We start from the raw sequence: 27,024 nt of genomic DNA, 5'->3' as shown, positions 1-27,024 counted from the left end.
GGAAAGGTCCTGAACATCCAGCTATTTTAAGGCTAGCTTCTTTTTACTCCGTTTTTTTCCCCTGCCTTTCTTTAGGTTAACTTTGCCCATGACAAATTCGTGTCACTCAATGGATATGGATGCCAGTGCTCAGAGATTTTTCAGTAGGGAAAGTCAAGTGGAAAGTTTTCTAGGGCTGTCAGGTTTGTTATATAGTGTTGTGCTTCCCCCTTTCCTTCAGGAACTCCTGTTCTTTGAAGTGATTTGGGAATGAACCCATTTATTTTATTACTCTTTCCACCACTACAAGCAAGCGATGCTCACTGAGGATGCAATACGACTGTCACTGAGACGGAGGTATCGCTGCTGTCATCTGGAATGGCAGCTGCTCTTTTAAGTCCTTCAGAACTGCAGGGGCGATAACTCTGTGCTTCAGCCTATGGATTGATTATCCTTGCTCAATCACATCCTGTTGTCTGGACAGGAGGAAATACAAAAAATTACTGTGGTGTGGAGGTACCCAGAACATGAAATCTGTTTATTCGTGTGTATATAACAGAGTCATGAGAGGTAACTGAAATGAAGAGCTAAGGGGAACCGAGAAGGACCCCCCTGGAGAGAACCATGGGGTAGATTTGAAGCTTTATTTGCTTTCTTTAAAATAAAGGAATGGGAAGTAGAGGTCTTGCACAATTTATGTATTGCTTTATTGTACTTATCATGCTATTATTTTGCTTTTGGGTTAGTCTCTGGTGGGCAGAGCAGGCTTTTCTTGATGCAGATCAGGAATACACAGTTTAACACAACTCCCAAAGGCACTGAACTTCAGTTGCTTTGGCACCGTTTCACTCTTGGGCTTTCAAACAGTAAAACCTTCTTTTAATTTCTTCCTTTTTAAAACCAAATCACCGGTCTGGTTGTTTCACCACACACAACCCTCAACCTCCCCAGTCCCTGGCAAGGATGGGATCACCCCACCAGCACTACAGCGCTTCCCGAGGGTCTGGCAGCCGCAGCCGTGCCAGCGGGGAGATGATGGGAGTGCGGTCGGAACTTTGGTCGGTCACAGGCACCCGCATGCACTTTGTGGAGGAGGCAGAAGGGGATTTGCTGTCACAAAACCAGACCCCAAAGAAAGGATGTGATTTTTCTAATGTCTTTTTTTCATGCTGGCAGCCCAAATATGGGAAGCAGCCCTTTCCTGCAAGCCTTCTGAGAGCTTGGGGCTTGTGGGGTGTCTGTATGAAGGCAAGACAAGGAGCATCTCTTGTTCAGTAACAAATTACTAAGCAGAAAGTATCTGTATTCCTGTTGGATATTCCAAGTCTCGCTATTGTGTAGTTTTTACACAGCTAATTATAGCAGCGACTTGGATGTGTTGAGCTACTTTGCTGAGGGTAAGCAATTTCTCTTGTCACAATTCTTCCTCTCAGGACCATTTTTGTAGTGTATTTTCTGGCTCTGTATCATTCCCAAGTACAAACACAGTTGGTCCTGCACTGGGATTGGGATATATCCTGCAGGAAACTGAAATTTGATCTTTTGCTGTGATGGAAGTTTCCTTACAGCTGTATCTTGCCAGAACTTGTAAAGTGGTGTAATTTGTGCACCAGTATTGAGTTTTGTTCAGTTGGTCTCAGCATTTCAAAGGAGATTTCTGTCTTTTTGGTTTTCTTTCTTACTTTATAACCCACCTCCCCTGTGCTTAAACAATATGGTGGCGTATTTTAGTGTGCTCTTTTTGGTTTTATGCATAACATACTCTATATGTTACGTATAACCAGACTTGCATTCATTTAAGTAATCTTCAGGTTGCTGAAAGCCTGTTTTCTTGTGATTCTCAGTCACCTGAGGCTTGGAGTCACCAGCAGACCTGCCTGTAGAATTCCTTGACCAGGGGTGAATTGACTGCTGCCTCCTTAGCTGTAGTTCCTAGCTGATGAATCCGTGATCTGAGTGCATTGTAGCACCGTTTCACACTTGCAATCAGCTAGCTGCATGTTTGTCTTCTGAAGAAAAGAATTTGGCTGTGTAGTAATGTACTTAAACTATGTGATGAGTTAAAGTGTGAAGCTGTTTATGAGCGTGTTCCCTTTTAATTCATCTGGAGCTGAATGCTTTAGTGCGTTTGTGTGCATAAGGCACAAATGTGTCAGAAACAAAACACAGCCAAGAAGAAATTGCCCTTTCTTAATGTACAGCCAAATGGAGGGGGAAGAGGGTTTTCTTTTTTTACATTTCTCTTTTTGAAAGGATTGGTTTTTAACCTGGATCAGTTTACTGCTTGGACTCAGCACACGGCCCCGCAGGCAATAGCGGCAGCCCAGATAAAGGGGGATGCAGGGGGGTGAGCATCCAGAGGTGGAGCCAGAACTGGTGGCTGGTGACAAAGCCATCCCTGGGACCCCTTGCTGAAGGTGAGCTTTGCTGTTCCTTCCCAAAAGCAGCCACTGTGGCCCTTGCTGTTTCCCTTGCATAGCTCTGATCCCTCGTCCTCAGCCTCAGCCAGGAGGGCTGCTTAGTGCAGCTCCTGTTTTCCATGTTTTGCCCACCTTGGCTTGTCAGCATTGCTTTGCAGTCTGGATTTGTGGCCATCTCACTCTGGCCTTGCTTTTGTTCAGCTGTGGTTCCCCGGGCATTTCTTCGGCCTTATGTAAGAGGGACCTGCTTTGAGGCAAGATGCCTGTCTCCCTGGTGTGGGAGAGCAGGAATGGGGTTTTAGGGTTATTTTAGCGCTGTATATGAAGCCACAGCCGAGGGGTGCAACTTGACTGATGGGTCTTTAGCCTCAGCACTGCTGAGAGACAACAGAATGGAGAGGGGCTCCTGATGTCCCTCTTTCACCAGCACGGCTGACCTTGTGCTGAGCCAGACAGGGGAAGTGAACCAAAACCTAGCCCTATAAAAGAAAGCAAATACTTTTCCGGCGGTTTAGCGCCTCAAGCCAGCTCTCTGTAGGGCTGGAGAAGCAGAAGTGCTGGCTCAAGGAAAACGTAAGAGTGATCGGCTAAACGGATGGCAAGAAACCTCTGCTACCCCACTAATATTCATCATCCCACCTGCAATGTGTCATGTACCCCCTGGCCATGAATACACCGCCTTCTGCAAGACAAGCTTCACTGCAGACCTTTGCTGTGCTAGTGCCAGTGGTACAAGTAAGGTGGTTCTTGCATTTGTGGCTGAACCTGGTTTAGTATTTATGTCATTTTCCTCTTTCATGTCACTATGGCGAAATTCCTCCTTCAACTAAGAGGAGGAGACAGCAGGATAGCTAAGGCGATGTAGATAGGGGTCTGTTATGGCCATATATTATGCTTTTACCTTTTTACGTAGTTGATATTACTACAGCTTTCCATTAGGTTCCTTCTTTAATCTGTGCAATGCAGTTAGCCTTTGAAGCATATAGTCCTTTCTTTCAGCCACAGAGTGCTTGAAAGTTTCAGAGACACAGAAAGTGGCCTTTCCCATTATTTCAATATACAGCCTAAGGAAGTTGCTTTCAGCAAGCAGCTATATTTGTAAGCTATGATCTCTCTGGCTGCTGCGGTCAAGCACAATGCTTTGTCCTGGAGTGCTCATAGGAGGCAGCACCAGGGACACCGGCCGGATTTGGGGTGTCTCAGCCAGCCCCGGGTGCCACTTATGAAGGTGACAGCAGAGCAGACCCCATGCAGGGTGTAAACAAGGCTGGAAAGGGCAGCCTTGGCCAGGGGACAGAGCGATGATTGACAACTTCCTGCGCCACGGCTGGGATAAGGGGCTCGCTGCCCAGCACATAACCCAGCTGTGCTGGTTGGAGGGATGTGGGGCTGGAGAGAGCAGGCAAAGCCGTGCTCAGGCCCATCGTTCCAGCTTCTCTGCGTAATTTGAAGGGCAGTGAGCATTTAGGTCCTGGTGCTGAACTGGAGCATCCTCTTGGCAGAAGTATGAAGGGCACTGCGTCGGAACTGTAGGGCAAATGGCTACGTTGCCCTGTTCTTCGTAAAGGAGCCTATAATTTGCACATGCTGTCTAAACACTGGCAAATCTGGTTTGAATCTCTTGTCTCATATAACAGGTAGAAAAGAAAAGAGAAGAAAAACAAAGCATGGAGTTCAGGCTGCTTGAAGTACACTCTTGTTCCACTAGTCTAACCGTAATTTAGTTGCATCCTCTCAAAAGGTTGGTTTCGGTGTCTGGGATTTCTTTTTGGGGGGAGTTTGGAAAGGAAAAGGAGGAGTTTGTTAAAGTTGAACAATGAAACATGCTTTTACATGAGGTTTCAAGAATGATTTTCCTTTAAAGTGACAGGCTCTGCTTTTTACCCTTTTAAAGAAAGAAAAAAACACCCAAAACACAACCTTCTGACAAAAACCTGGAGCCCTATGCCCCCAGGCATGTGTTTGGTAGTAACTGAGGATGAAGAAGAGAAGAGTCTAGGGAGCTCAAAGTGGACCTCTGCCCAGTCCAGATATGCATTATAAACAACTGAATCTAAACAGCCCTGTTTCCCTCCCTCACCTGTCTAATGTGTTTTGCCAAGGGTCTGCTCGTCCTGTATCTTGTAAATATTTGATGAAAATTAAATCAGAAGTGATTATAGGAAGCAGTTCCTCTGGCTCTGGCTCTGCCTGCAAAAGGAGAAGGAAAGGCAGAAGTAAGCAAGTACCATCACATTTTTAAGCAGAGCCTGACATATTTGCAGTGCATGTGAAGAGGGTATTTTAGAAGTTTGCATCAGCTGTTGGGTTCTATTTTGGTGATGAATTCCAGCTAAAATAATGTGGATGCTCATAACTGTGTGAATAAATGACCCCTAACTGGCTTCTTAAAATATTGTATCAGTCTGCTGTGGGAAGTCTGCATTTAACTAAGGCTTTTTTACCCCCCCTCTCTGTTTGTAACCTGGTGTATAGTAGGAGTGCTGCTGAATTTAGAGGCTGAAGTGTTGAGTTTGTACATGACAAAGACATTAATGATGGATTAGGTGCGCTGATTCTTTTAGTTTAGCTAATCCAATTTTCATTGGTATTTTTCTCTCCCCTTCCCCCAGTCTTTTCTACCCCCAGGTGATTTCTGTGTAGGGGAGCTGAGATGCAGCGGTCAGTTATGTGGATCCATCTGTTCCCAGCTGCGCTCAGCAGCAGTGCATGCTCATGCCCTGTGCATGTCCACTGTTGAACACCCCTGGCTGAGCTTCACTCCTTTATGTCCTAGCATCCTTACCCATCTTCCAAAAGGAACACTTTTCAGTAGCATTGGATGTGCCAAGTTCTCTGTTTGCACCTTAAAATTAGGAGGTAGTGCTTTCCAAATTAATTGCAGCCATGCTGATGACAAGCAGGTCGAAGACACAAGACTCTAAAGAGGAGCTGGCACCCACCTTTCTTTCCAGACCCCCATCTTTATCCCCTGCTTTGCCTGGAGACCCTCCTGTACCATCAGGGCACAGACCTCTACGAGTGGTCAGACAGGGTCAAGGAGTTGATACAAAGATGATTTGGGGCTGGATTGCTGTGGTTCTCCACCCAAACATGTACACAGAGTAGGTGATGGGACTGGTGGGAGGGAGAAGCCAGGACCATCACCTCCCCACAGCCGTACAGATCTCAGTGGCCGTCTCTCATGGCCTTAGCAGAGCACAGCTGTGGTAATGTGGCTAATATTACTCGTTAGAGGAGGGAGCCTTTGCTAATCTTCAGAGCTGTAGGAACACAAATATTGGGCAGCTGATCATCCCAACAATGCTGTAGTCCACACCAAGATGTCATTTCAAAGGCATAAACAGATTAGTGGAGCCCTTTATGCAAAAAGGAAAAGCCTCACTCTGTCCCTAGATGGTTTTAAGCAATTAGTTAGCTTAAATAGTTCCCAGGTTTAGGTAAAAAAGTCCCACTGGATCAGTGTCACTCGTATCAGCATGGAGAAATCCAGTCAGGCCACAGCAAGGAGTTGTTACAGGAGTGAAGAAGGAAATGTAGGAGTCCTGGTAAGGAGATTGATGAGGATTTGAGCGCCTCATGGGTAGGCAGAGGCACCCCACTGACCACTGTGGGATTGCTGTGCTGTCTGGGGAGCAGCCCCAGTAACTGGGGCTTGTGGTCTGGGGTTTTTCCCATTACAGCATTTTGGTTTTCCCCTATAAATACCTGACGCAAAGACTTTTCCTTCCATTGAAGTGGTGCTCTGGCCCAGTGGTGTAAGGCAGCAGGTATTGTATGGGAAGGAAATGGTGTGTGCACCCGCTCGCAGCCTCTGGTTCTGGGCTGAGCCCAAGCAAGGTGGGGTACTGTCTACTTTCAGTCCACTGACTTTGGAGGCTTCTCTCTTTGTATCTGTTCAAATGCCTGCTTTTGCAGAGATGTCTGACGCCTCCTATGACTGGCAAGTAGTGAAACAGGAAAATCTCGCTGAGGTTCCCCCTTACCACATCTGAGTGTTTGCCGTATCACTTAACCGCGCCTGATTCTTTTTACTCCTCGAAGCGAATCGTTAAGTCACATCTGTGGTCCATGCAGGGCTGAGTGGCGATGCCAGAATCGGGTTTAGCATCAAGCTTAATGGAGATGATCTTGTGCACTGAATCCTTGTAAATGTTCCTGAAGTTTTGCTGACTTAAGACAGCGCAGCCACCAGCATCTTTCTGGCACTGAAAGCTGTAACCACAAAGCTTAAAAATAAAGAAGGTAGCAGTAAAACTAGATTTCTGTGCTTTATATTGGCATTTGTCTAAGTGGTGACTAGGAAACAGTCCAAACGTTGGAGAAATTATAGTCCTGGTTTGAGAAAGAAATCTGAATCCGTGCTTACTGTCATAGTTGTGTACAGCCAATTTGTCTTTGAACTGCGCTGGAATGTGATCTAACATGAAGCTTCTCCTTCAGAGTGTCTGCTAGGGAGCAGAACTAGATTCAGCTCCAGCAGTCCTCAGTGAATGAGAGCGTCAAAACGTTTCACACATGTATGGAAACAATTTTCTTCAATACAATTTCTGCCTTGTCTTCAGTGATAGCAAACAAACAGAAAGTTGACAAAAGCATTTTCTTCCATGGCTTTATCTTGCCATAACAAATTAAAAGCTTGTGCTCAGGAGACAGGAGTCTCAAAGCTGAAGAGGTTTTTCACACCGAACCCTCGTCTTAATACTTGGATAATCTAAGCCCTCTTTGAAGTGGGCTGCCTTGAGTATATGGGGCACACTTAGAGGTGGATGCAAAATGTCAACTGTTTCCTTTTCCCATTTTCTTCAATAGAGAGAAAAAGGTGTTTTGAGACAAAAATTAGGATTTTTGCTGTGAAATTCAAAAGTGCTGTATCTCCTCGGGCTTGAAATAAAGAAGGGAAAGGAAGGACTTGTTCTGGCAAGATTAAGCTGAAGGAGTTCTGGGAGACTACATTTTATCTTAATTTCTTTGGAAAGGTGGAAGTTGCTTTGCCATGTGTCTGAAATAACTCTCAGACTTCCTCTTTGTGAAGTTCATAAACAGTGGAGGCTCTGCAGATAGACTTCACATTGGCGCTCAGCGCGGCACTGCTCATTGCAGTACTGTTTTGCTGGCTTTATCATTTTCCTTTCCGTATTGATAGCACAGCTGTGTTTTCCTTTAGTCCAGCAAATGAAAAGGGCCAAGCAGAGAAGAGCTGGCTTGTGCCGGGGATCCCAAGGGATTGCACCTGGGCAGAGCACACAAACAAAGGGCTCTGGCTGCCTGTGGGGAGCTCATCGCATGGGTCTTGGCCGGAGGTTGAGGCTGCGGCATGGGGAGGATGCAGCTTGCTGGAAGTCATTTTTCCAGGCTCATCCACAAGCTGTGAATTGGTGAGGGAGCTGGTGTCTTGTCCTGGGGATGGCACAGATGTATTTCCAGACGATGATATGGTGATGGTCTCCTCTTTAACCTGTCCAGGCTTCCCAAAGTGAACACAGGGGCCACTGCAGGCAGCTTTGGCTGTTGCCTTGGTAAAGAAGAGACCTTGAGCCCTCACCATTGTTTTGTGTTTTCCATGCTGTGTGTCAACAGTCCCCATTAGATACGGGTGCTGAAGTGTGAAGCTTTCATGGCAGTGGGAGATGAGCAAAGAGGAGTTTGGCAATAAAGAGCAGGTCAGCTTGTAGAGCGTTTGTGCTCTGCAGAGGCCAGGCTGGCACAGGGTTTTGATTCCTTTAGGAATCATTACTTGCAGAACTGCTTGTTCAACATCATCATACTTCTATTCCCCCTTGTCCTCTCCACCTCACGTAGCCATTAAAATCCTAGAGGGGAAAAAAACATCTTGTCTTGCTTGACCCACAATTGTTTTTGACAGCAAGCTTGCGAATGCTTCTGCTGGCTGAGAGCACTTCTGGAAGTTACAAGTGACAGAGCTCCATGATTTCCCTCTGGCAGCCAATTTCTGACAAGCTGCTGCAGATTTATTGCTTCGGAGTTTTGAGATGAATCTCTCTTCTCTTTTCATAGTCACCCTTGGGTGTTGCATCACATGGGGTGAACCTAGTCTGTAAAGCCATTAGAGGCAAGGTGATCTGTCCAGGAACAGGAGAAAGCTGCTTTTTCTCACCAGTTTTTATGATTGATACTTATCAGAATGTTACTTAAGGCACCTGATTAGCCGGCCATTCCTGTGTAACAAATCCATTTCAATGAGAAGCAAACTGCAGTAAATGATTAACATAATCTTCTTTACTAATGACTATGGGTTTTTAATTTAATGAGTCACTTTGGAAAGTCAGAAGGCGAAACAGGGCAACTTTTATATATATATATTTATATAAATATATATATATAAATTATCACAGTGCAGCCATTTGCATGTAGAAGCCCAGTGTTGTGTCTCAAAGCAGTCATATCAAACATGCAGTACGTGTGCTCACTCAGATACGTACAGCTCACTTGCAAAAGGAAATGTGTTACGCGGGTTTTACAGAATTACTATTATGGTCATGATTAATGATTCTGTTATCCAAGCAGTGAAACCACAAGACTTCATGACCTCCATAGCAATCACAAAGTTCTACTACGTGCGGCACAAGCTTCTCTAATTGAGCATTTGAGGGCGTGTTGAAACAGAGGTTCTTACCGGACTCCCTGTTCCAGCAACTTTAGTTTTGGGTTCATTTCTCTTATGTGGCTACTGGGCATGTTTTCAATACTTTCCCCTCAAAAACAAATACTGGAGCTGGATTATTTTCAACAGGCTTTAGAGGAAGACAGTGTTTCTCTGACAGGACTGGTGGCTCAATTGTTTGGGACGTTTTTCCATCTGTGAAATAGCCTGGCTCTGGTGCCCATGTCCTTTCTAGATGTATTCCTCTAGGTGAGTGTGTTGTATTTGTGTTACCTGCAACAAACCTCTCATGTCTCCCTCCTCCAGCATCCTCCCCAGAATTTTCACAGCTATGCTGGTGGTAGAAAATCCCAGTCAAGACCCGGTGTTGTCGTGGGGGACAGAAGTTGTTTTGTTTCCATCACCAAGAAACTCTTGTCCTCATTTGTTTGTAGTGGCACTTGGCTGAAGATGAGAGTGCCTTTTCTTTGAGAACATGCCTAATTGTCACCAGTCACCAAGTCCAAGTTCCATCCCAGTGGAGTGGTACTGAGAGAACAGAACAATTCTGAAGGCCTGAGCATCATCATACCTTTGATCCTCAGTCACTTACTTTCTTCTGAGGGTTTCCATATGGTTTCTTGAACCATGTTTTAACTATGGGCTCTGTCAGAAGTACCTCCTTGTGTCTGAACCTTATGTGAGCCTGTTCCAGTGAATGCTTTGTGATCTTCTTTTCTGAAGAATACCAATAGGATAATCTCTTGCTATTTATATTCCTGTGGGACTTGGGATTCAGTAAACTTCTTCTCTTCCCATCTTCTTGGTCCCTTCCATCATCTCTTTTCCAGGCTGAAGAGACCCAGCCTCTTTAATTAGCTGTTGTTGAGAAGCCATTCCATGTCCTTGATTGTCCTGAACATGGCTGTGTGGGCTTGTGATGGAAATACCCTTATTGACACAGGAGCAGAACCGCAGACAGATGGGGGAAGCTCAGCAGATATGTGCAATGCCTTGATGATCATCTTCATTGCTGCTGCTTGATTTTGTTTAATCTGTTGCTGAGCCACCAAGCTGACACTGTCACAGGGCTGTCTGGTTTAATCCCAAGACCTCTTTCCTGAGCAGCAATAGCTGGCTCGAAGTGCATCATTGTACATGTCAGATGAAGGTGTTTCTGTCACTTTGCTCTTCAGGGGGAAGTTTTTATTTTACCATCCAATATCTCAGCATTATGACATTCTTAAGCAAGTTTTCAGGATCAGCTTTCATTTTTTACCTCCTTCAGTAATTTAAGTTTCATCAAAGAACTGTGTCATCTTGTTCAAGTTCTCTTCAGCTCATTGATGGGTGTGCTCACCAGCACGAAAGAGGATCCTGTGGGGTTCGTTGGTGACCTGCTGCTTAGGAGAGGGGGTTTTCTACCTTTTATTCTCAGTCTTTAAACCATGTATGAGAAGAGAGAGCCTTCTTTCTTCTCCTATAGAAGTTTGAAGTTTTGATGGGGGACCTTGTTGGAAAGTAACAGTGCTTATCACAGCCAGTGGTCAGCAAGGTAACCCTGCACACACTGCATTTGTCAACCAGTTACCTATAGAGTCACCAAACAGGAGGCAGCATGAACTGTTTTACGGACCAGTGAGCAGAGCCCTAGTCTGGGATAACTTGCTTTCCCCCATTCTGGGTGCTTAGAGTAAGTGTTTGTGTTGGCAAACTGCCCCTCTAATCTGAGGACATTGAACGTGGAAATACAGCAATTTTTAATAAGGTGAAGGCAGAGGCCAGAGCCGCAGCCTCTGTGGTATGCTGCAAACAGGTTCTGTAGCCATGTCAACACATGTGGAGGAGAGGCTCTGCTGCCCTGCCGGGTCTGAAGGAGAAGAAAGTGTGGAGGAAAGCAAGGGTAAATATGAATCGGGCAAGATAAAAATCGCTACAGCCTCTTTTCCAGTTGCCTGTTGCCTTCCCCGAGAGGCAGCAAATAGCACGCAGTTTGGAGGGCTGGTTATAGCTCCCAGCTGCCCCGCTGAGATTATCTTAGCAGTTATATCCACTTTGGGATTTTTATTTTCATCCAGGAGGGTGCGGGGGTTGCAGGCCAGTGTGTGCAGCCTCCTCCACTTGGGTAGCTTTCCCAGGCTGTGTTATTTTGACCATGAGCACCTATGATGTTTTCGGAGTGTATCCAAGACAGGCTTGTCCCAGCAGGGCTCAGCCACGGTTCCAGTGAAGGTAAAGGGGCCTGCTGCATGACACGGCGTTAAAGTCCTGCCTCCTTTCTGGTTCATGCCAGTCAAAGTTTAACTTTGAGAGCACGCTGCAGGCTGAGGCTGTCCGGAACATGGGGTGTGTGCCTTTCTGGTGTTGTTCTGAGCTTAAATTACGGCTTGGCATCTGGGTCTGCACCGCACACAGCACTGCGAAGTACTCATGTGAGGAGGCTGTTGTAACTAAATCCGAACTCTCCTTTTGTTTTCCAGATAGGTTGGAAGCTCAGTGTTACTATGAAGTACTTGCTTGGAGAAGCTGCTTGTTTTCTTTTGAAATGCCCCCAAAATATGCTAGGTATTGTAGGACCTAAAGTCCTCCAAGAGTTGTCTTCGAAGGGTTTAAATGCCAGATTTGAAGTGCCTTTGTCTTACAAGTCACAAAGACTGGGCTGATCAAACCACTTTTCATAAAGTGCCTGAATATCGGTGCAATTACATTAGGGAGGCATTAGCTACCTTTAGAGTCCTGCTTCTGCGTACTGGTCTAAAAGAAGAAGAAATAAAAAACAACCAAAACAAACACATGCATTAAAAGTCTGTTCCTGATGGCTGGGTCAACCATTCAGAACTCATTCTGCTTGTTGCACCCCTCAGATAACCCAGCCTGACTTTACGTCACACTGCAAACAGATCTCTGTATTTGCTTTCGACAAAGTAAGTTGGGAGTGCAGTGCTTTTTAAGTGCTGTACTGGTTAAAGAGGATCAACATCTGGTTTGTGTTGTAATGCTTCAAGGTGTTCTCACCTTTTGGACAGAGTCTTGCAGAGCGTTGTTTTCAGAATAAACAAAAATCCACAATGAACGTTCTTGTATTCTTGGAGTAAGAGACGTGTCTAGTACGATTCGTTGGAAAATAGCATTCAGAGAGTGCATTCTTGACAAGGAGAGAAGGCTTTTCAGGTGATACCAGTCTTCTCCCATTACCGATACAACTTTTTTCCGCTCTGGAGGTTGTGTCTCTAGCTAACTGTTGTGGCAAATGGAAACCTTTCCCTTGGACTCAAGCACAGCTTATTCGTTGGAGGGGGATGGAGATTTTTTCGTAGTTCAAAGCACCAGTATTTAGTGCAGTGTTCCAGCTCTTCTGATGCATGGAGGCTCTTTTTCCTGCTCGTGGTCTGTTAGTGTATTTAACAGTTGTCCTCTCATGGTGATACAGAAAAAGTCCAAGCAATGAAAAGAATTAATGGGTAAAATCCTGAATGTCTGGGTATCACATGGAAACTGTTTTAACCAAGGAAGGAATATGGAGTGAGGGTGGCTAAGAGTGGTACCCCACTGTGTACTTCTCTAGGAAGAAAAATACATAGATTAAGAAGCTGCAGGTGTTGGCAATGCCAGGTTATTGTGTGGTATTTCACCCTCTCATGATTGTTGTTGTGTAATGATGTAGCCAATTAACCTAAAGAAAGCTGTCACCATGAGGCAGGAATGTATAAAAATACAAGTAACACTCACTGCACATTAGAAATTGGTGACAAAGTGAGGGGGGAAAAGGTCCCTGAAGTTTCTAAAGGGAAGCTGATTGTTCAAGTAGCCTGTGATGAACTGGAATTCCATGAGTGTTTTGAGAACTTGTACAGGAGTTTTTGGCTTCATGGGATGCCTGCAGGTTAACAGAATTGCCAGTATTTCTGTAGCCTGACTAGCTATCAGGGTACAGCCTGGGCACACAGATGTCAGTCTGAGTCTGCCCACAAGACTTACACAATTGCATCAATTGACAAGGTTTAACTTTGCTCTTCAGAGGTAGTTTCTAGTGTGAACACTCATCATCTCACAGTGCCCAGTGTAACAAATAGCATGCCAAGCAAATACAGGTGGTGTTGGTGAATATGTCACGGGTAGGCTATGGCATATTATTTTTCCATGTGTGTGGTGACAGCTTTTATGGCCTGGCAACAGATCTGCCCCTTTCAAGTATTTTATGTGAAACCTTATGAAGCTGCCTGCTGTCAGGTGTTGCCTACATTGCAGGTGTGCACGAAGTCAGTGCGTAGTAAAACATCTCCTTTAATACCGTGTGCAGTGACAGCTGTATGTATGACAATTTTTTCCCCTCCTTTCCATTTAAAACAGAACGCTACAGATAGCTCCTCTAACTCCTCTCAAAAAAGGGAACAGCCTGTGCGAACTCTGGCTTCTCCTGCATCCTGCGAACACCGAAGAATTTGCACTCGTGGACACCTTCACGACCATTATAGCTCTGACCACTACCATCTAGAACAAGTAAGGTTTCTTCCAGTGTTGCCACCGAAAGGGCTGTGTCTGCCACAGCTAAGACTGGTGTTTGGGTTTCCCCCCCACAGCCCTAAAAGATACCATCCCACTTCTTTTCTGACCCTTTCCTTCTCAGTTAGCTTTAAATTGCTTCCAGTTATTAAAAATAAATAAATAAATAAATAAATGGGCTTACTTTATAATCCAAGTCCAGAGGAGGCCACGAGGATGATCAGGGGACTGGAGCACCTCCCGTATGAAGACAGGCTGAGAAAGTTGGGGCTGTTCAGCCTGAAGAAGAGAAGGCTGCGGGGAGACCTCAGAGCAGCCTTCCAGTATCTGAAGGGGGGCTATAGGGATGCTGGGGGGGGACTATTCATTAGGGACTATAGTGACAGGACAAGGGATGATGGGTTCAAACTGAAACAGGGGAAGTTTAGATTGGATGTAAGGAGGAAGTTCTTTACTGTAAGGGTGGTGAGGCACTGGAATGGGTTGCCCAGGGAGGTTGTGAATGCTCCATCCCTGGTGGTGTTCAAGGCCAGGTTGGACAAAGCCTTGGGTGGCATGGTTTAGTGTGAGGTGTCCCTGCCCATGGCAGGGGAGTTGGAACTTGATGATCTTAAGGTCCTTTCCAACCCTAACTATTCTATGATTCTATGATCTCTTCATCACGGACTGTAGCAATAGGACAAGGGGTAATGGGTCTAAACTTAAACAGGGAAAGTTCAGGTTAGATATAAGGAAGAAGTTCTTTACTGTGAGGGTGGTGAGGTGCTGGCACAGGTTGCCCAGAGAAGTGGTAAGTGCTCCATCCCTGGCAGTATTCAAGGCCAGGTTGGACAGAGCCTTGGGTGACATGGTCTAGTGTAAGGCATCCCTGCCCATAGCAGGGGTATGAAAGCAGATGATCTTTTCTACCCTGACCATTCTGTGATCTAGTACTTTATGCTGTACCATGTGCACACAGGCCATTGTAGGTCTGTGACAGTTGTTCTTATTCCCAAGACAAAGGCTGAAACTCTGCGATTTGTCAGGGAAGGGTGTACAAAGAAGGAAAGAAGAAATTATTAAATATTAGCTTTTCAGATAAGCAAGGAGGCAGTGATTGCCTATAGCAAAGTGACCTTATTTATCTTTTCTCCCTCTTCATCCCTGCTTCCACAGTCAGTACCGCGATCCTATCGGCACGTCAACTTTCCAGATGATGATGAGGAGATAGTTCGCATCAATCCTCGGGAAAAGATTTGGATGACTGGATATGAGGACTATCGCCATGCCCCAGCACGGGGGAAGAACTTTGATCCTGATGACATGGACTCCTACGTACGTTTTGCCAAAAGTGAGGCCTCAAAACACGAATACACTTATCCTTACGTAGACAACTCGGACTTTGACCTGGGTGAAGATATCAAGGGTGCTGTGATAAAGACTCAACCTGTCAAGTTTAAGCCCAGGCGGAAGGAAGATGGGGAGAGGTCGCGGTGCGTGTACTGCAGGGACATGTTCAACCATGAGGAGAACAAACGGGGTCAATGCCAGGATGCTCCAGACCGCGTCAAGACTTGCATCCATCGAGTGAGCTGTATGTGGTGCGCAGACACTATGCTCTATCACTGTATGTCCGACCCAGAAGGAGACTATACAGATCCTTGCTCGTGTGACACCAGTGATGAAATGTTTTGCCTCCGGTGGATGGCCCTTATCGCCTTGTCTTTCATTGCTCCATGTATGTGCTGTTACTTGCCGCTTCGGGCTTGTTACCACTGTGGGGTCATGTGCAGGTGCTGTGGTGGAAAACATAAAGCTGCTGGATGACTACAGATGCATTCAAAGTGTTACGTTTTTTCTGTAGTTCAAGGAACACATTGGTTTCGGAGCATTGAGATCACTCATTTTGATGCAGCCACTGTGCCCAACAGCATCCAGAAACCACCAGTTCGGATCACTTTACATTTGGTCGTCTGGGGCTCACACTGCATTGATTTGCTCATCAAGTGTTCTAACTAACTAACCTACAGCATAGACTTTTGTATTATTAATCTGTAATCAAAACAGACTGTCTTGTACATGTTTTGTTTTGTTTTGTTTTGTTTTGGGTTTTTTTCCAGTTAAAATGAGTTTGAGAGAAGAACTTTAAATGGTGGTGGATTGTAAAACATCTCCAGGTTGTGTCCGTCTTGCCTCCGCTTGTGTGGTACCATCAGCGTGTTAGCAAGCTCTGGCATTTCTAGAAACGGGGTGGTGTAGTGAATTGAAATCTCACTTGGAAGGTATTTTAACTTGCCGTCAAGTTATTGTGTGTGTATAGAAGGTGTGCTAGTAACAAACTTGTACCACAACACAGTATTTCTGTCACTGGTTTTCTTTGGGGTTTTTTTGTTCTGTTTTCCGAAGCAAAAATAGCCATCTAAGCTGCAGTTTCTCTTCTAGAGTCCATCGTCATTTCCTTCAGCAAACATCTTGAATTATTTCTGTTCATAAAGCTCTGTGAACAGAAAGCAAGGCTCGGTTACCATAGTCGCATAGCCATTGAGGATCTGGTAGTTCTCCTTACCTGTAATCATTTCAGACCACTACTTGAAAGAGAAACTTAAATTTTAGGGTTTTCTTTTTTCCCTAAATAACATTGGAAAAATAAAACTGTGTTTTTTTCAGAGTTCTGCCCAAAAGAAAGGGAACTTCTTCCTTAGCCAGCCATGTAATGATCTGTGAATAAAACACTAAGGTTCCAGATGAGGAAAATTGTTGTTATGCAAAGAATTACTAACAATGCAAAATGTCAAAAGCACTATTATGGCAATTCTGGGGAAATGCTGCATTAAGTGGTGGATTATATGGAAAATTGTATTTGCTTGTTCGTTTTCTGTATAATAACATGAGCATGAGAACATACGCGTCCACAGTAGAAACTACATTTAGCAATCTAAGCAGGTATGTAAAACCAAAAGCCAGGCTGTTAACCACCACTTCCATTTCCTGACCTGCGGTCCCAGTCCTCCAGATGCTTACACGTGTCTCGATGTATTGCGTGTAGGATGAAGCATGTGAGGCTTTGCAGGAGCCGGACCAAAGCGTCTCCCTGGCTTTCCCTTCCCCAGTTCACCACCCAGATTTATCAAGTGGATGCATAAAGGTGCATATACAGCAGGATAAGATTACTTTAAGTTTTTTATTGTTTTTTTTTTTAAATGTCATGTTGTCTTGTGTACAAGGCTTGTAATTAGCTTGGAAAAAGAGTATTTTTCTAATATATTACAAGGAATAGCCAAATAATTTTTATTAAAAATAAAAATGATTTAGCGCAGTGAGCTCTAACTAGCATAGTACAATCTGAATACTTTGAGGCAGCTAGGGATTGGCTTGTCAAAGCTGGCACTGCTGTTCCTGCCATAATTTCTTTCTGCAGTAAATTGCCAGTGGGCGCATGTCCTTTCCCTCCCTCTATTGCACATTGACATCAGTCTTAAAAAGAGAGGAATATTTTCTTTTTTTTTTATTAATTTGCCAAATAAATGTAAAAGGAACGCTTGCCATTCTTTCTTGGTGGAATTTCCCAACAGTTCCTCTGAGAGTTGATCACAGCTTTTTAGTCGACCATGAATTAAGTATGCAATGTGCTTATACACTATAGAGTTTGGTAGGTTTAATTCGTAGCAGTTGCTGGGGATTTTTTCGGTTGGGAAAAAAAGAAACGAATGACAGTGGCAAAGGGATGGAGTGTTACGCTCTGGGTGATGTGTCTGGGTTTGCTGAATGAAATAGAAGTCCTTTGTGCCTAATAGCAGTTGACAAATCTCTCAATGGTGTCTAGTAAACATCAAGCCAGCCTCGAGGAAAAAGAAAAACCATAATGGAACAACCTTTTCCTTTTGATTTCTGTTCTCAAAGTTGTTTCATGTAAACAAACATCTGTAAGATCTTCTCTCTATAAAGCACAACACTACAAAAGGATCTTACAGCTTTTTGTCCGGTCTTGAAGTGCCCCTATTTATTTAAGTAAAGTAGACATACTCCAAGCCTTTCTGTATGTCTGGAAATAAAAGTTTAACAAAAAAAAAAACCAACCCTTTTTTATTATTATTATTATTATTATTTTTTTTTTCCCTTCCTTTTCCACCCTTTTCTCTTGGGTTTTTTGTAATACTTGTAGATTTTGCTGCGTGTGTTATTTGGTTTGTGAAGGCAGTGGTGTAAGGGCACAATGATAGAAATGGGTGTTGTTTTGTAAATACTCCTCCTTAGTTTCCACACTGCTGCTGAACAGTGTGTGGCGTTCTCCCCGTCAGCTTTGCAATACTGACATTGATCATTTGAGAGGAATTATTCAGATTTTATTTTTGTATCTGTGGTAACAAACCATTAACCAAATTTTCCTCTTTTTTTTCTGTTTTTTGGGTGGGTTTTGTTTTTTTTTTTTTGTTATTTTATTTTTCTCCAAGCTATCGCTCACATTAACAAATTAAAGTGCCTGAAGCCTCATCATTATTGTATCTATATACTAAAAGTTAAAACCCTGTTGTATTGATTTTTATAAGCCTTTTTACCTCTGTGTAAAAAAAAAAACCAACAAAAAAAACAAAAACAAAAAATATATATACAAGTGTATGATGTACATTTTAGTTCTTAACTTCTTTTTTTATTGTTTCTAATATGTATGATCAGTGTAGCTATTGCTTTAAAATGTACCATGTAAATATAAATACATCATATCAAAATGATGACTTTTATTGTCACAATGATGCTGTTTCTTGTTGTTCAGCTGGAAAACGAGGGAGGGAAGGAAATGGGGACGCGCTCGGGAGCTGCCTCCCCAAAACCTTGGGGTTTCTGAGGTAAAAACTTGGTTTATTGAGCATTTTTGGGTGGTGAACATTCCCTGCCTTGGGCACAGGCTGTTCTCACCCAAATGCAGTGGGGAGCAGGGGAGCGGGTCTGTTTTCGAGTGGTTTTTAGGTCATTTTTGGGTGTTTCTCACATTCTGGGGAAGGCTTCCCAGAGGCCTATGCCCCAGGAGGCCGTGGTGGCCATGAGAGCAGCCCAGGTTCCTTCATCTCTCCCTTCTCCCCAGGCCCTCCTCCCATGCTTTGGGCAGAACTAAATACATTACAAGGGCTGTTTTTATTTTATCTTGCTTCACGCAAGCAGAGCAGCCCCAAATGAAGGGGAAAGCAGAGAGAAAAGCGGCAGGTAATGGCTGCTGAGCAAGGGCGGCCTTGCTTTTTGAGGGCACAGTGCAGCTTTGCAGGGCTGGCCAGGGGCTGCTGCTGCTGAGGGGAGAGCCCTGGGGCGGCTAGCACTGCCGTCCCTGCTTGGAGATGATGGAAGAGGAATAACCTGGCTGATATGAACATCAGGCTGCAGACTGACAAAACCGAGGGGATATCTGGTGAGTATATCGAAATTTTCATGTTTATTTTCAAAGGGGGCCAGAAAGGCCAATGCTAACCACTTCAGTTTTATTTACTGAGGTAACTTTTTGCCCAGAGAAGCTGTGTTCAAGGGAGGTTGGACGGGGCTTGGAGCAATCTGGTTTAGTGGAAGGTGTCGCTGCCTGTGGCAGGGGGTTGGAAGTGGATGGGCTTTAAGGTCCCTTCCAACCTAAACCATTCTATGAGTCTGTAAGTGATATAACCAGCTGTGCTCCTTTTTCTATGTGCTGCTGCTTGTTTCATTGCTGAACAGGAAAGCTGCCTCAAGCGGCACGTAAGAGGGGAACCAAGAGTACATGCACCGAACTATATATTGTCTTGTAAAAGGTTTGCTCCCTGCAATGGTGCTTTGCATGATCTGCACCCACCCAGCGCATGGGCTGGCACATTGGTTGTGTAAGTAACCTCAGGGTTTAATTCACCACAGCTTTGCTGAGATCCCCGCGTCCCCTCTCACTTTTTATTGGTTTCTATTTGTATTTACATACTTCTAGAAATATTATATGCTCATATAAACAGATTGCTATGTGTGTTTGTCATACAACTGTATGTTTGTTATGCAGTCAAAAACAAAACAACTTCGTGTACTTCATGAGAAACACATGCATGGTGGGTTGGGGTTTGTGTTCGGGAGGACTCGCTGCACACAAAATCCATTGGTCTTTGCTGGTGTGGGCTCCATCTGTGGCTAAACCGAGGGCAGAGTGACTCTGACAGGCTGTTGCTCACAGTCCATCGTGCTCCCTTGGTTAACTATGGCAAGAAGACTTCTATCCTGCTTCCTGGTTGGTTGGATTTAGCTTGTCCCACAGAAGACCTGGCTAAGCCATGTATCTTGCAGCCTGCAGCCTTCTTGCTTTCACCTGTGAATCAAAGGGGTTACTTATGCCTTGAGATTTCTAAAGTGAACCAATAAATGGTACATTTGGACTCTGGATCCATGGAAAATGCAAACTCCACCAAGATACAAGGCAACATGAAAGTCAATCAACCTTCTGCAGGCTAGTTGGTGTGGAGGCCCCAGGCTTACTGATCCTGCTGATCATCTGGGATGGGTACTATCCTCTCGGCAGGATACTATCAAGAAGATTTGGAGAGGACACAGCTATTGTAAGCTCACAACCATAGGAAACAAGGTTGAGTATTTAATGGCCTTTAAAAATATATATATTTCACTAGTAAATGTAATACAAATTACATTTTAAAGCAACATCCTTTCACCCAGGCCGAGTTTTAGGGGCTGACAATGCAGCTTTGCATTTTATAGCGAAGACACAACACTAAATCTGCTGCTACCATTGCCTGGGTCAGAATGGCTCTCCTGGCCTCTCCTTTCCCTGCTTTGGCAGCAGGAGCATCACTGATCCGATTCACCCCCAAGCCTTTCTCCTAGGGAGGCATCCTTGGGTTCAGACAAATGTTATCACAGCAGTCCCACCTGTGTGAGGTTTTCTCCTTGTAGCCTGTGCAACTGAAGAGGCAGAGGGCAAGGAGAGGATTTTCTTGGCTGTGCTCACTCAGGAAACCTGCAAATACTTTTAACAAGCCTCTCCTCATAAAAGCAGTGTCAGGTCGTGAGCTGCAGTGTGAACAGAGGGTGACTGAGGGATAACCAGTGTGGGTCCCTCCAACTACAACAGCTCTGTTTTCCTGCAAGGTATCAAGATAAGAGCTAACCAGGAGTGACTGTAGCTGCTCACTGTTGCCTTCAGGGGCAGAATGTTCGCACGAGGAGGGCTCACCCAGCCTCCTTTAGTCACTCAGTAATAAAAAGTTTTTCTTACTCTGCTCAGAGAGCTGTAATTTAAATAGGAGGAACTGACTTATCCCTGCTGTGAAAATGAGTAAGTCCAAGAGAGTCTGAATGACTTGTGTAATGTCACATAGTAATCTGTGGCCTGGAGTATCCTGAGTGCAAATCCACCACCATCTTCATCCAAAGGTCATCCCTCCGGTCACTGAAGCTCAACTGAGAGGTTTGGGCTTCTACAGGAGCCTTGCTGCATGGAGCACAAACCAAACCAATAGGCCCAGCCAGCAAGGGATGTGTAAATCTCCTTTCTCTGCTAATTCCACTTAGAAATGCAAATTGGAAGTAGCTGTCAGGATGCCTGGAAACAAGAGGTATCACTGCATGGATTCCCGATGCTTATCGCAGGCAGAACTTGGCTTCTGGTACAGACCAAATGCAGCCTTTTTCACAAATCGTTTGAGAGCGTGCTTGCAGCACTAGCAACAGGAAATGCTTTGCTTTCTTCACCACATGATGCTAGGTGACTTAACATCCTCCTAACGCCTTGTCCTTTTCCAGGATGTTCAGCCTTCTGGTATTTTCTTAACATTTTGAATTAGGCAATTAAATTCCTTAGTATCTTGGTGGCATACGTGGAAATAAATAGAAAAATGTTTGGCTTCCACCCAGAGACAAGATATTTAAATGGTGGAAAGTATGTGTGTATTTTTGGGGTGGTGTACTTAGATCTCCACAAATTCTTTTAGTTGCTTCCCTGCACAACCATCCCATGCCATTCATCTCATTCCCCTGTTCCCCACTTGTAAATTCATTTGGGAAGAGTTAACAGCCTTTGGTTTGGCTCCTGCTAGATTTCAAGCCTGCTGCCTAATGTTGTGTGAGACAGGATCTCACAGCAGCCCTCTGGGTGGTTGTAAAGGGAAAGGTTTCTGAGGACTGTAACACACCCCATCTCTCTGCATGAGCAATCACAGCTCCATGCACTGATGTGTGCTCTGAGGTGGCAGAGAAAGTACAAAGTCATTTCCAGACCTCATATAATTCATGTAATGACCTAAGGAGTCACTGATGTTAAGAATACGTATCCTTGCATGGGGAGCTAGAATTAATGCCTGCTTAGGGATGTCTAAGACATTACCAAGTCATACACAGCCTTGAACTTAATTCTTATGTAGAATATTTAATTATTCTTAATTATATAGAAAGTGTAATGTGAACTGACATTTCTTTTTCTGCATTTTCTAAGGTTATGTCACAATGAGCTGCAGAATTGGCCAACATCTGTTTTAAGGGAACTGACAGGACTACTATTGGGCTTACCACTTTGAGTAAGCATTTTTCTGATTTTCACACTCTTATTTCCTCTGTTTCAGTGTTGTGCCAATGTTAACTTATTATCTGCTTAAGCTCTTGATGTGAGAGTTCAGTATTATGAAAAAAAGAACAGGGATGGGGAACTTGTCAGTGCAAACAGCGAGATCTTTAATGGTGAAATATCAAGTCTGATATGTTCCCAAATGTACCCTATCTTCTAATCTGGGATTTCCGGTAGTCACATTATGTTTAGCTCTGACCTGATTCAGAAACTAAAAGCTCAGACACTTCTAAAATTCTAAGCATTAACATCCTTGTGCCCTGGAGGGCCATTTCCAAGCTTAAAAGCTCAATTCCAGAACTACTGAACTCAAGTGATTTCACTTTAAAAGTGCTTACTCTTTACAACTTCCTGAGAACAATGATAAAAGCCAGGTTAGAAAGTATAACTTTCAACCACATTTGCAAAAGTGCTGGCCACAACTTAAAACAGAAAGCATTTTGATGTGCATGGCCAAAAGAAGCAGCACTCTGCTGGTTTTGTTCATGAGTTTAAACATTGAAAAATTCAAATCCCAGTAAATGTGTCTCACAAAACTCTGAGCAGCTAAAAAAGACAGAGTAGAAGCTAGGGCTGAAGGTGGGGTATATGGCTCACCCCAGATATGAAACATAAGTAGAAATGCACTAATTTTTCTTCTTTTTTGATCGGGTTTTTTTTTGGGGGGTGCCTAAGGTGAAGATCCAGGTGTCACAGTAGTGTATTGATGCAGGGCCTGATGTTGAAGCTAAAGTACCTCTAGCAGTTTCTGCGTATTCCTGCTGGGAAGGGCAGATGGTCTGTGCCTCTGAGGGTTCAGACCATCACTGCAGCTCTGACTGCAAGCAGGAAATGTATATACACACATATATATGTGTGTGTGCACGCATATCCTTTTGGAGCAAAAATTGCCACCATGAGCTAAAACCCCAAGTGATAGTTACGCTTTAGATAAATAAATACACAGGTAAAACTCCAGCTGTGTGGCTGACCCTGGTGGCTTGGCAACAATGAATGGGGTTTTCTGTGCAGTGGCCCCAAGTGTTGGGTATCGCTGCAGGATTTCTTTGTTCGTGCAGTGATTAGACCTCAGTGAATGTCCTCATCATGGTGAATATCCCAGAACCCCATTAAGTGGTTGAGCCAGCCACAGAAAGGGAAGGCTTCCAAAGGAGAAAATGAAGCAATAGGATGAAGCAGAGTATTCTGCTCAGAGGAATTATCTGCTTTGCTATGACTTGAGGGTCATGTGCTGAGCGGTCAGTGCCTCTGTTTCTCTGGGGCCAGTGAGTGGTCTGTGGGGAAACCATGGGCATTTTGGGGAGTAGGAAAGCCTGTTTATTCATTCATCTGCCTGAAATGGAGGGGTTTGGTACAAAGGCTGGAGCAAGGCAGCCTTTGCAGTGATGCACCACAGTTTATATATGGTTTGTACCATTTGCCGCAGGGCTGAGGCATAGTTGTACTTCCACGTGTAGCCAGAAGTGCCACAGGCCTGGAGCAGGCTGCTGGGTGAGAAGAGTCCTCACACTTAAGTCCTGCTTTGCAGAGAGATTCAAAGGGCTGTAATGTGTCAGAGAGGAAGCAAGAAATACCACATACATTTCATTTCAAAACTCCAGCACCGACCACAGGCGCAAAGCTGTTTGCTGCATTTGTGCTTCCCTAGACTTTAAACAAATGGCTCCTTCCAGCATCAGGTAGGAGAAGACTGGAGAAGAAAAGAACATTTGACGGCAACAGACTGCATTCCCCAGTTCCCTGACTCCATTTAAGTCAGTGGCAAAAATCCCATACACTTAAGCCAGGATTTGTCTCCCAGGGTTTGAAGGATTTGGATGCCAGTATATCAAGATTTGACACTGAGAGTACCCCTTCCACTAACATCTCCCTGAGGTGTACTTCCCATGGTCTTCTCCCTTCCCCATTCTCCTAAGGGACACTATGTACAATGACAGCCTAAGTCCATAAAAAGGGATTTCTTATCCTACACTGTGCACCAGCTCTACAATTTTGTCTTTAAGGAGCTGTGTTTGAAGTGGGAGCCACTTTCTGCTCCTGCAGAGTTGCAAGTGGGTGAGTGAGGAGTGAGAGCATCCTGCTGACAGCGCAGGAAGGGCTTTGTGGGACCCCAGGATCACTGGTTTTAACCTTAACACCTTTGCTATCACCTTTTTTCCTGTGCTGAACTGCCAGGTCATTTCATTCACTTGGACCTTCAAAAATAACAGATGGCAAAGTGAAAAATACATCCAGGAGGAGTAAGCAGTTTTTACTTAAAAAGTGACAAATTGGCAGGGACCTTCCTTCAGCCACCTTGCATTCATTTTGACAGCTTAGAAGGTTTTGAGCTGTCACCAATTTTTTCAGATATTAGGTTGAATTTCCATTCAAAAAGGCTGAAAGGGTGCCCATGTACTAACATACATGAGAAAAAGGCCCTGTAACAAACAAGTACTCCTGAAAGGACTCTGTTTTCAAACCCACTCACATACATAATGTTTTAAGAGCTGTCACCATCAGAGCACATTTTATGGCCAGTTCCTGAAGGAAGCGGTTGTAAAGATGTGGCACGAAGAGCAGAAAATCCAGGTGCTGAGCAGAGAGCTTTTGAACTTATAGCAAATGCGTGATAGTTTTTTCTAACCAGAACAACTGCTGTTTGTGACCATCTGAACTTTGAGCTACAAGAAAATGTCTTTGGGGTTCGTCAGGCTGATATCCTGTTTCTAACCACAGCTTCTACCAGATACTTCAAAGGCAGAGAATACAAGAAACTCTGTATTGGAATCATCTGCTAGCAGAGGAAATTTCTTCCCAACATCAGACAGTTTGTCACTGATTTATCCCCTCTGACAGGAAAGTTTATGTGCCTCTTAAAAAACAATCCAATTGAATGTAACAGTGATGTAAGTTTGTTTATTAAGCCTAACGATTTTTTGTTTGAAATGTGTTTGATTTCTCTGACCTACCATTACAACCCTCCTACCATTTTCTCTGGAGATTTTTCTGGTGCTGAAGTAACAGTTTGATTCTTTTTCCAGCCAGTTTTTATATAGATAACCCTGCAAAGTTAATGATGCTCAAGCGCTGAGGCCCTATAGCAGCCATTTTACAAATGCCAGTGTCTCCTTCTCCAAATCCTTCTCCTGGCAAGTGTTTTTAATCCCCTTTTATGGATTCTTTAACCTTAATTTTCTTATTGTTGGGATGATACTGTGTTCTTATTGTAGTACAGTTTCTCTGAAGCCTCTTATCTGTCAAAAGACACAAAACAGATTGAGGATATGAAGAGACAGCAAATTTTTTGGTTTATGTGTCAGATTGCTGACATTGAGCTGGATTTGTAATATTTGCTTTCTGGGGCTCGGATACTTTCAAAGACAGCTGTGCTGTGGCTCTGTATATAAACTAAGATGCACTGGGTGTCTGAGATGAAGGTGTAAAGTCCATATTTAGGCTCTATAGTACAAGTGGCTTTGCTATGAGAGGTGCTGAATGTCTTAATTTCTTCCTGAAACCCACAATATTTCCTAGCTGGGTAGGTGTAAAACATTGGCCCCACTGAGGTCAATGGCAAACTTCCCACTCCCTTCAATAATGTATAATCACCCCCAAAATACAGAGCTAGGAGTCTAGTTATTGGCAGCTATTTTTCCAAGAGCCCAGTTAATACATAGGCCATTATCCAAAATGCCCCTTTGTGTTTATTTCTTTGTGCAAAGCTCTTCTATGCTTTTTCCCAACTCCTATAAAGAAACACAGAAAAATTCAGCAGCCTGAATTGCCATCACAGCCTATTTAAAGGCATCTATTCAGCCTTAGCCATAAACAACACAAGTGAAAGACCTGCTTTGCTTATAACATGGCCTAGCCAGGTGAGCAATTCAGCCAAATAGTAGAAACTTAGTGGTTCTGATGTAGAAACTCATTGGTTGATGTTTGGATCCTAGTTTGAGACTTCTAATTTGATTGTTTAGCAGTTGTTAATTGCTTCAACATGAACTACAGATGATCAGCAATTCAGGAAATCAGGCCATAGATTGCTGAAAATAGGGAGGTTTTAAGCTGTGGGTCCTAAGGCTCTGCGCCTCAGTGAATTTAATCACACCTTGGAGTAAAAAGACACACACTGATTCAACCTTGGCTTGATTTCTAACAGATCTGAATTTGCACCATTAATCTTCTACTTGCCCTACTCCCATAATGGTTCTTGAGCCACATGGTCAGTGAAAACCACACTGAGGTCTTGCAGAAGTTGATTTCCTATGAGCTTCATAAAAATAGGCAGCTGGGTAAAATAGAGAGCTGTTAGTGTGCTTGCTGAGCCCATCCCTGATCAGACACTGGGAAAACAATGTGGAACAGCCCTGTTGTGAATGCCCTACCTGGGGATAAGCTCCACTGGCAGTCATGCCCTGCTGGACGATAAACATGCACCCCACAAGAGCAACTTCACTTTCACACCATACCTCTCTGAGACAGCCAGTCATGCTCAGACACATCCTTTGGAAAGCAAGTGCTGTTGTTTTCATCGCTTGTGGAATACTTGTTTTAACATATACCAGTGATATCTAGGAGGGAAGTGACATGTTTTCCCAATCAGGGCAAAGAAATGTGTCAAGTAATGCCCTGCTTTTATTCAGTCTGGCTCTAGCTGCTAAAGGTCTGCTTCACAATTTGTTAATTCAGCTGAGAGTGTTGGCTGTGTCTTTGAAGGGCTGTAGGTGGATGAATTGCTTTTTTTGTTGTTGTTGCCAGATTAAAGTCTGCTTTCACCTTTTTCCTCACTTGCTTGTGCATAAATATGAGGATCTTTCCATCTATGAAACTGAATTACTGTAGCTGGAAAGTCAGTGATTCCAAGAGACTTCCTTGGGCTTCTAATTGCATGAATAAAGAGATTCCTGGGCTCCAAAAGGCTTAAAATATCTGGATCCTACTAATAATAACACCCCAAAGGGAATAGTCCAGATGACTGTATGTAGGCC

General features: G+C 44.1%; 1 protein-coding gene across 2 annotated transcripts in view; it reads left to right on the top strand.

Annotated features, from left to right (window-relative positions):
* Positions 1–15,312, top strand: part of SPRED2 (sprouty related EVH1 domain containing 2) — a gene marked incomplete at both ends in the record, with an annotated part of 64,267 nt that extends 48,955 nt beyond the window's left edge. For both annotated transcript variants that reach the window (XM_080616681.1, XM_080616682.1), the window contains 2 exons: positions 13,354–13,503; positions 14,662–15,312. In XM_080616681.1, the coding sequence (XP_080472807.1) occupies positions 13,354–13,503; positions 14,662–15,312 (801 nt within the window). The remainder of the gene's footprint in view (positions 1–13,353; positions 13,504–14,661) is intronic.
* Between the last annotated feature and the right edge of the window lie 11,712 nt (positions 15,313–27,024).

This window comes from Psittacula echo (assembly GCF_963264785.1).
Source record: "Psittacula echo genome assembly, chromosome: 4".
Taxonomy (NCBI): Eukaryota; Metazoa; Chordata; class Aves; order Psittaciformes; family Psittacidae; genus Psittacula; species Psittacula echo.
This window is presented reverse-complemented; position numbering and strand designations above follow the sequence as displayed.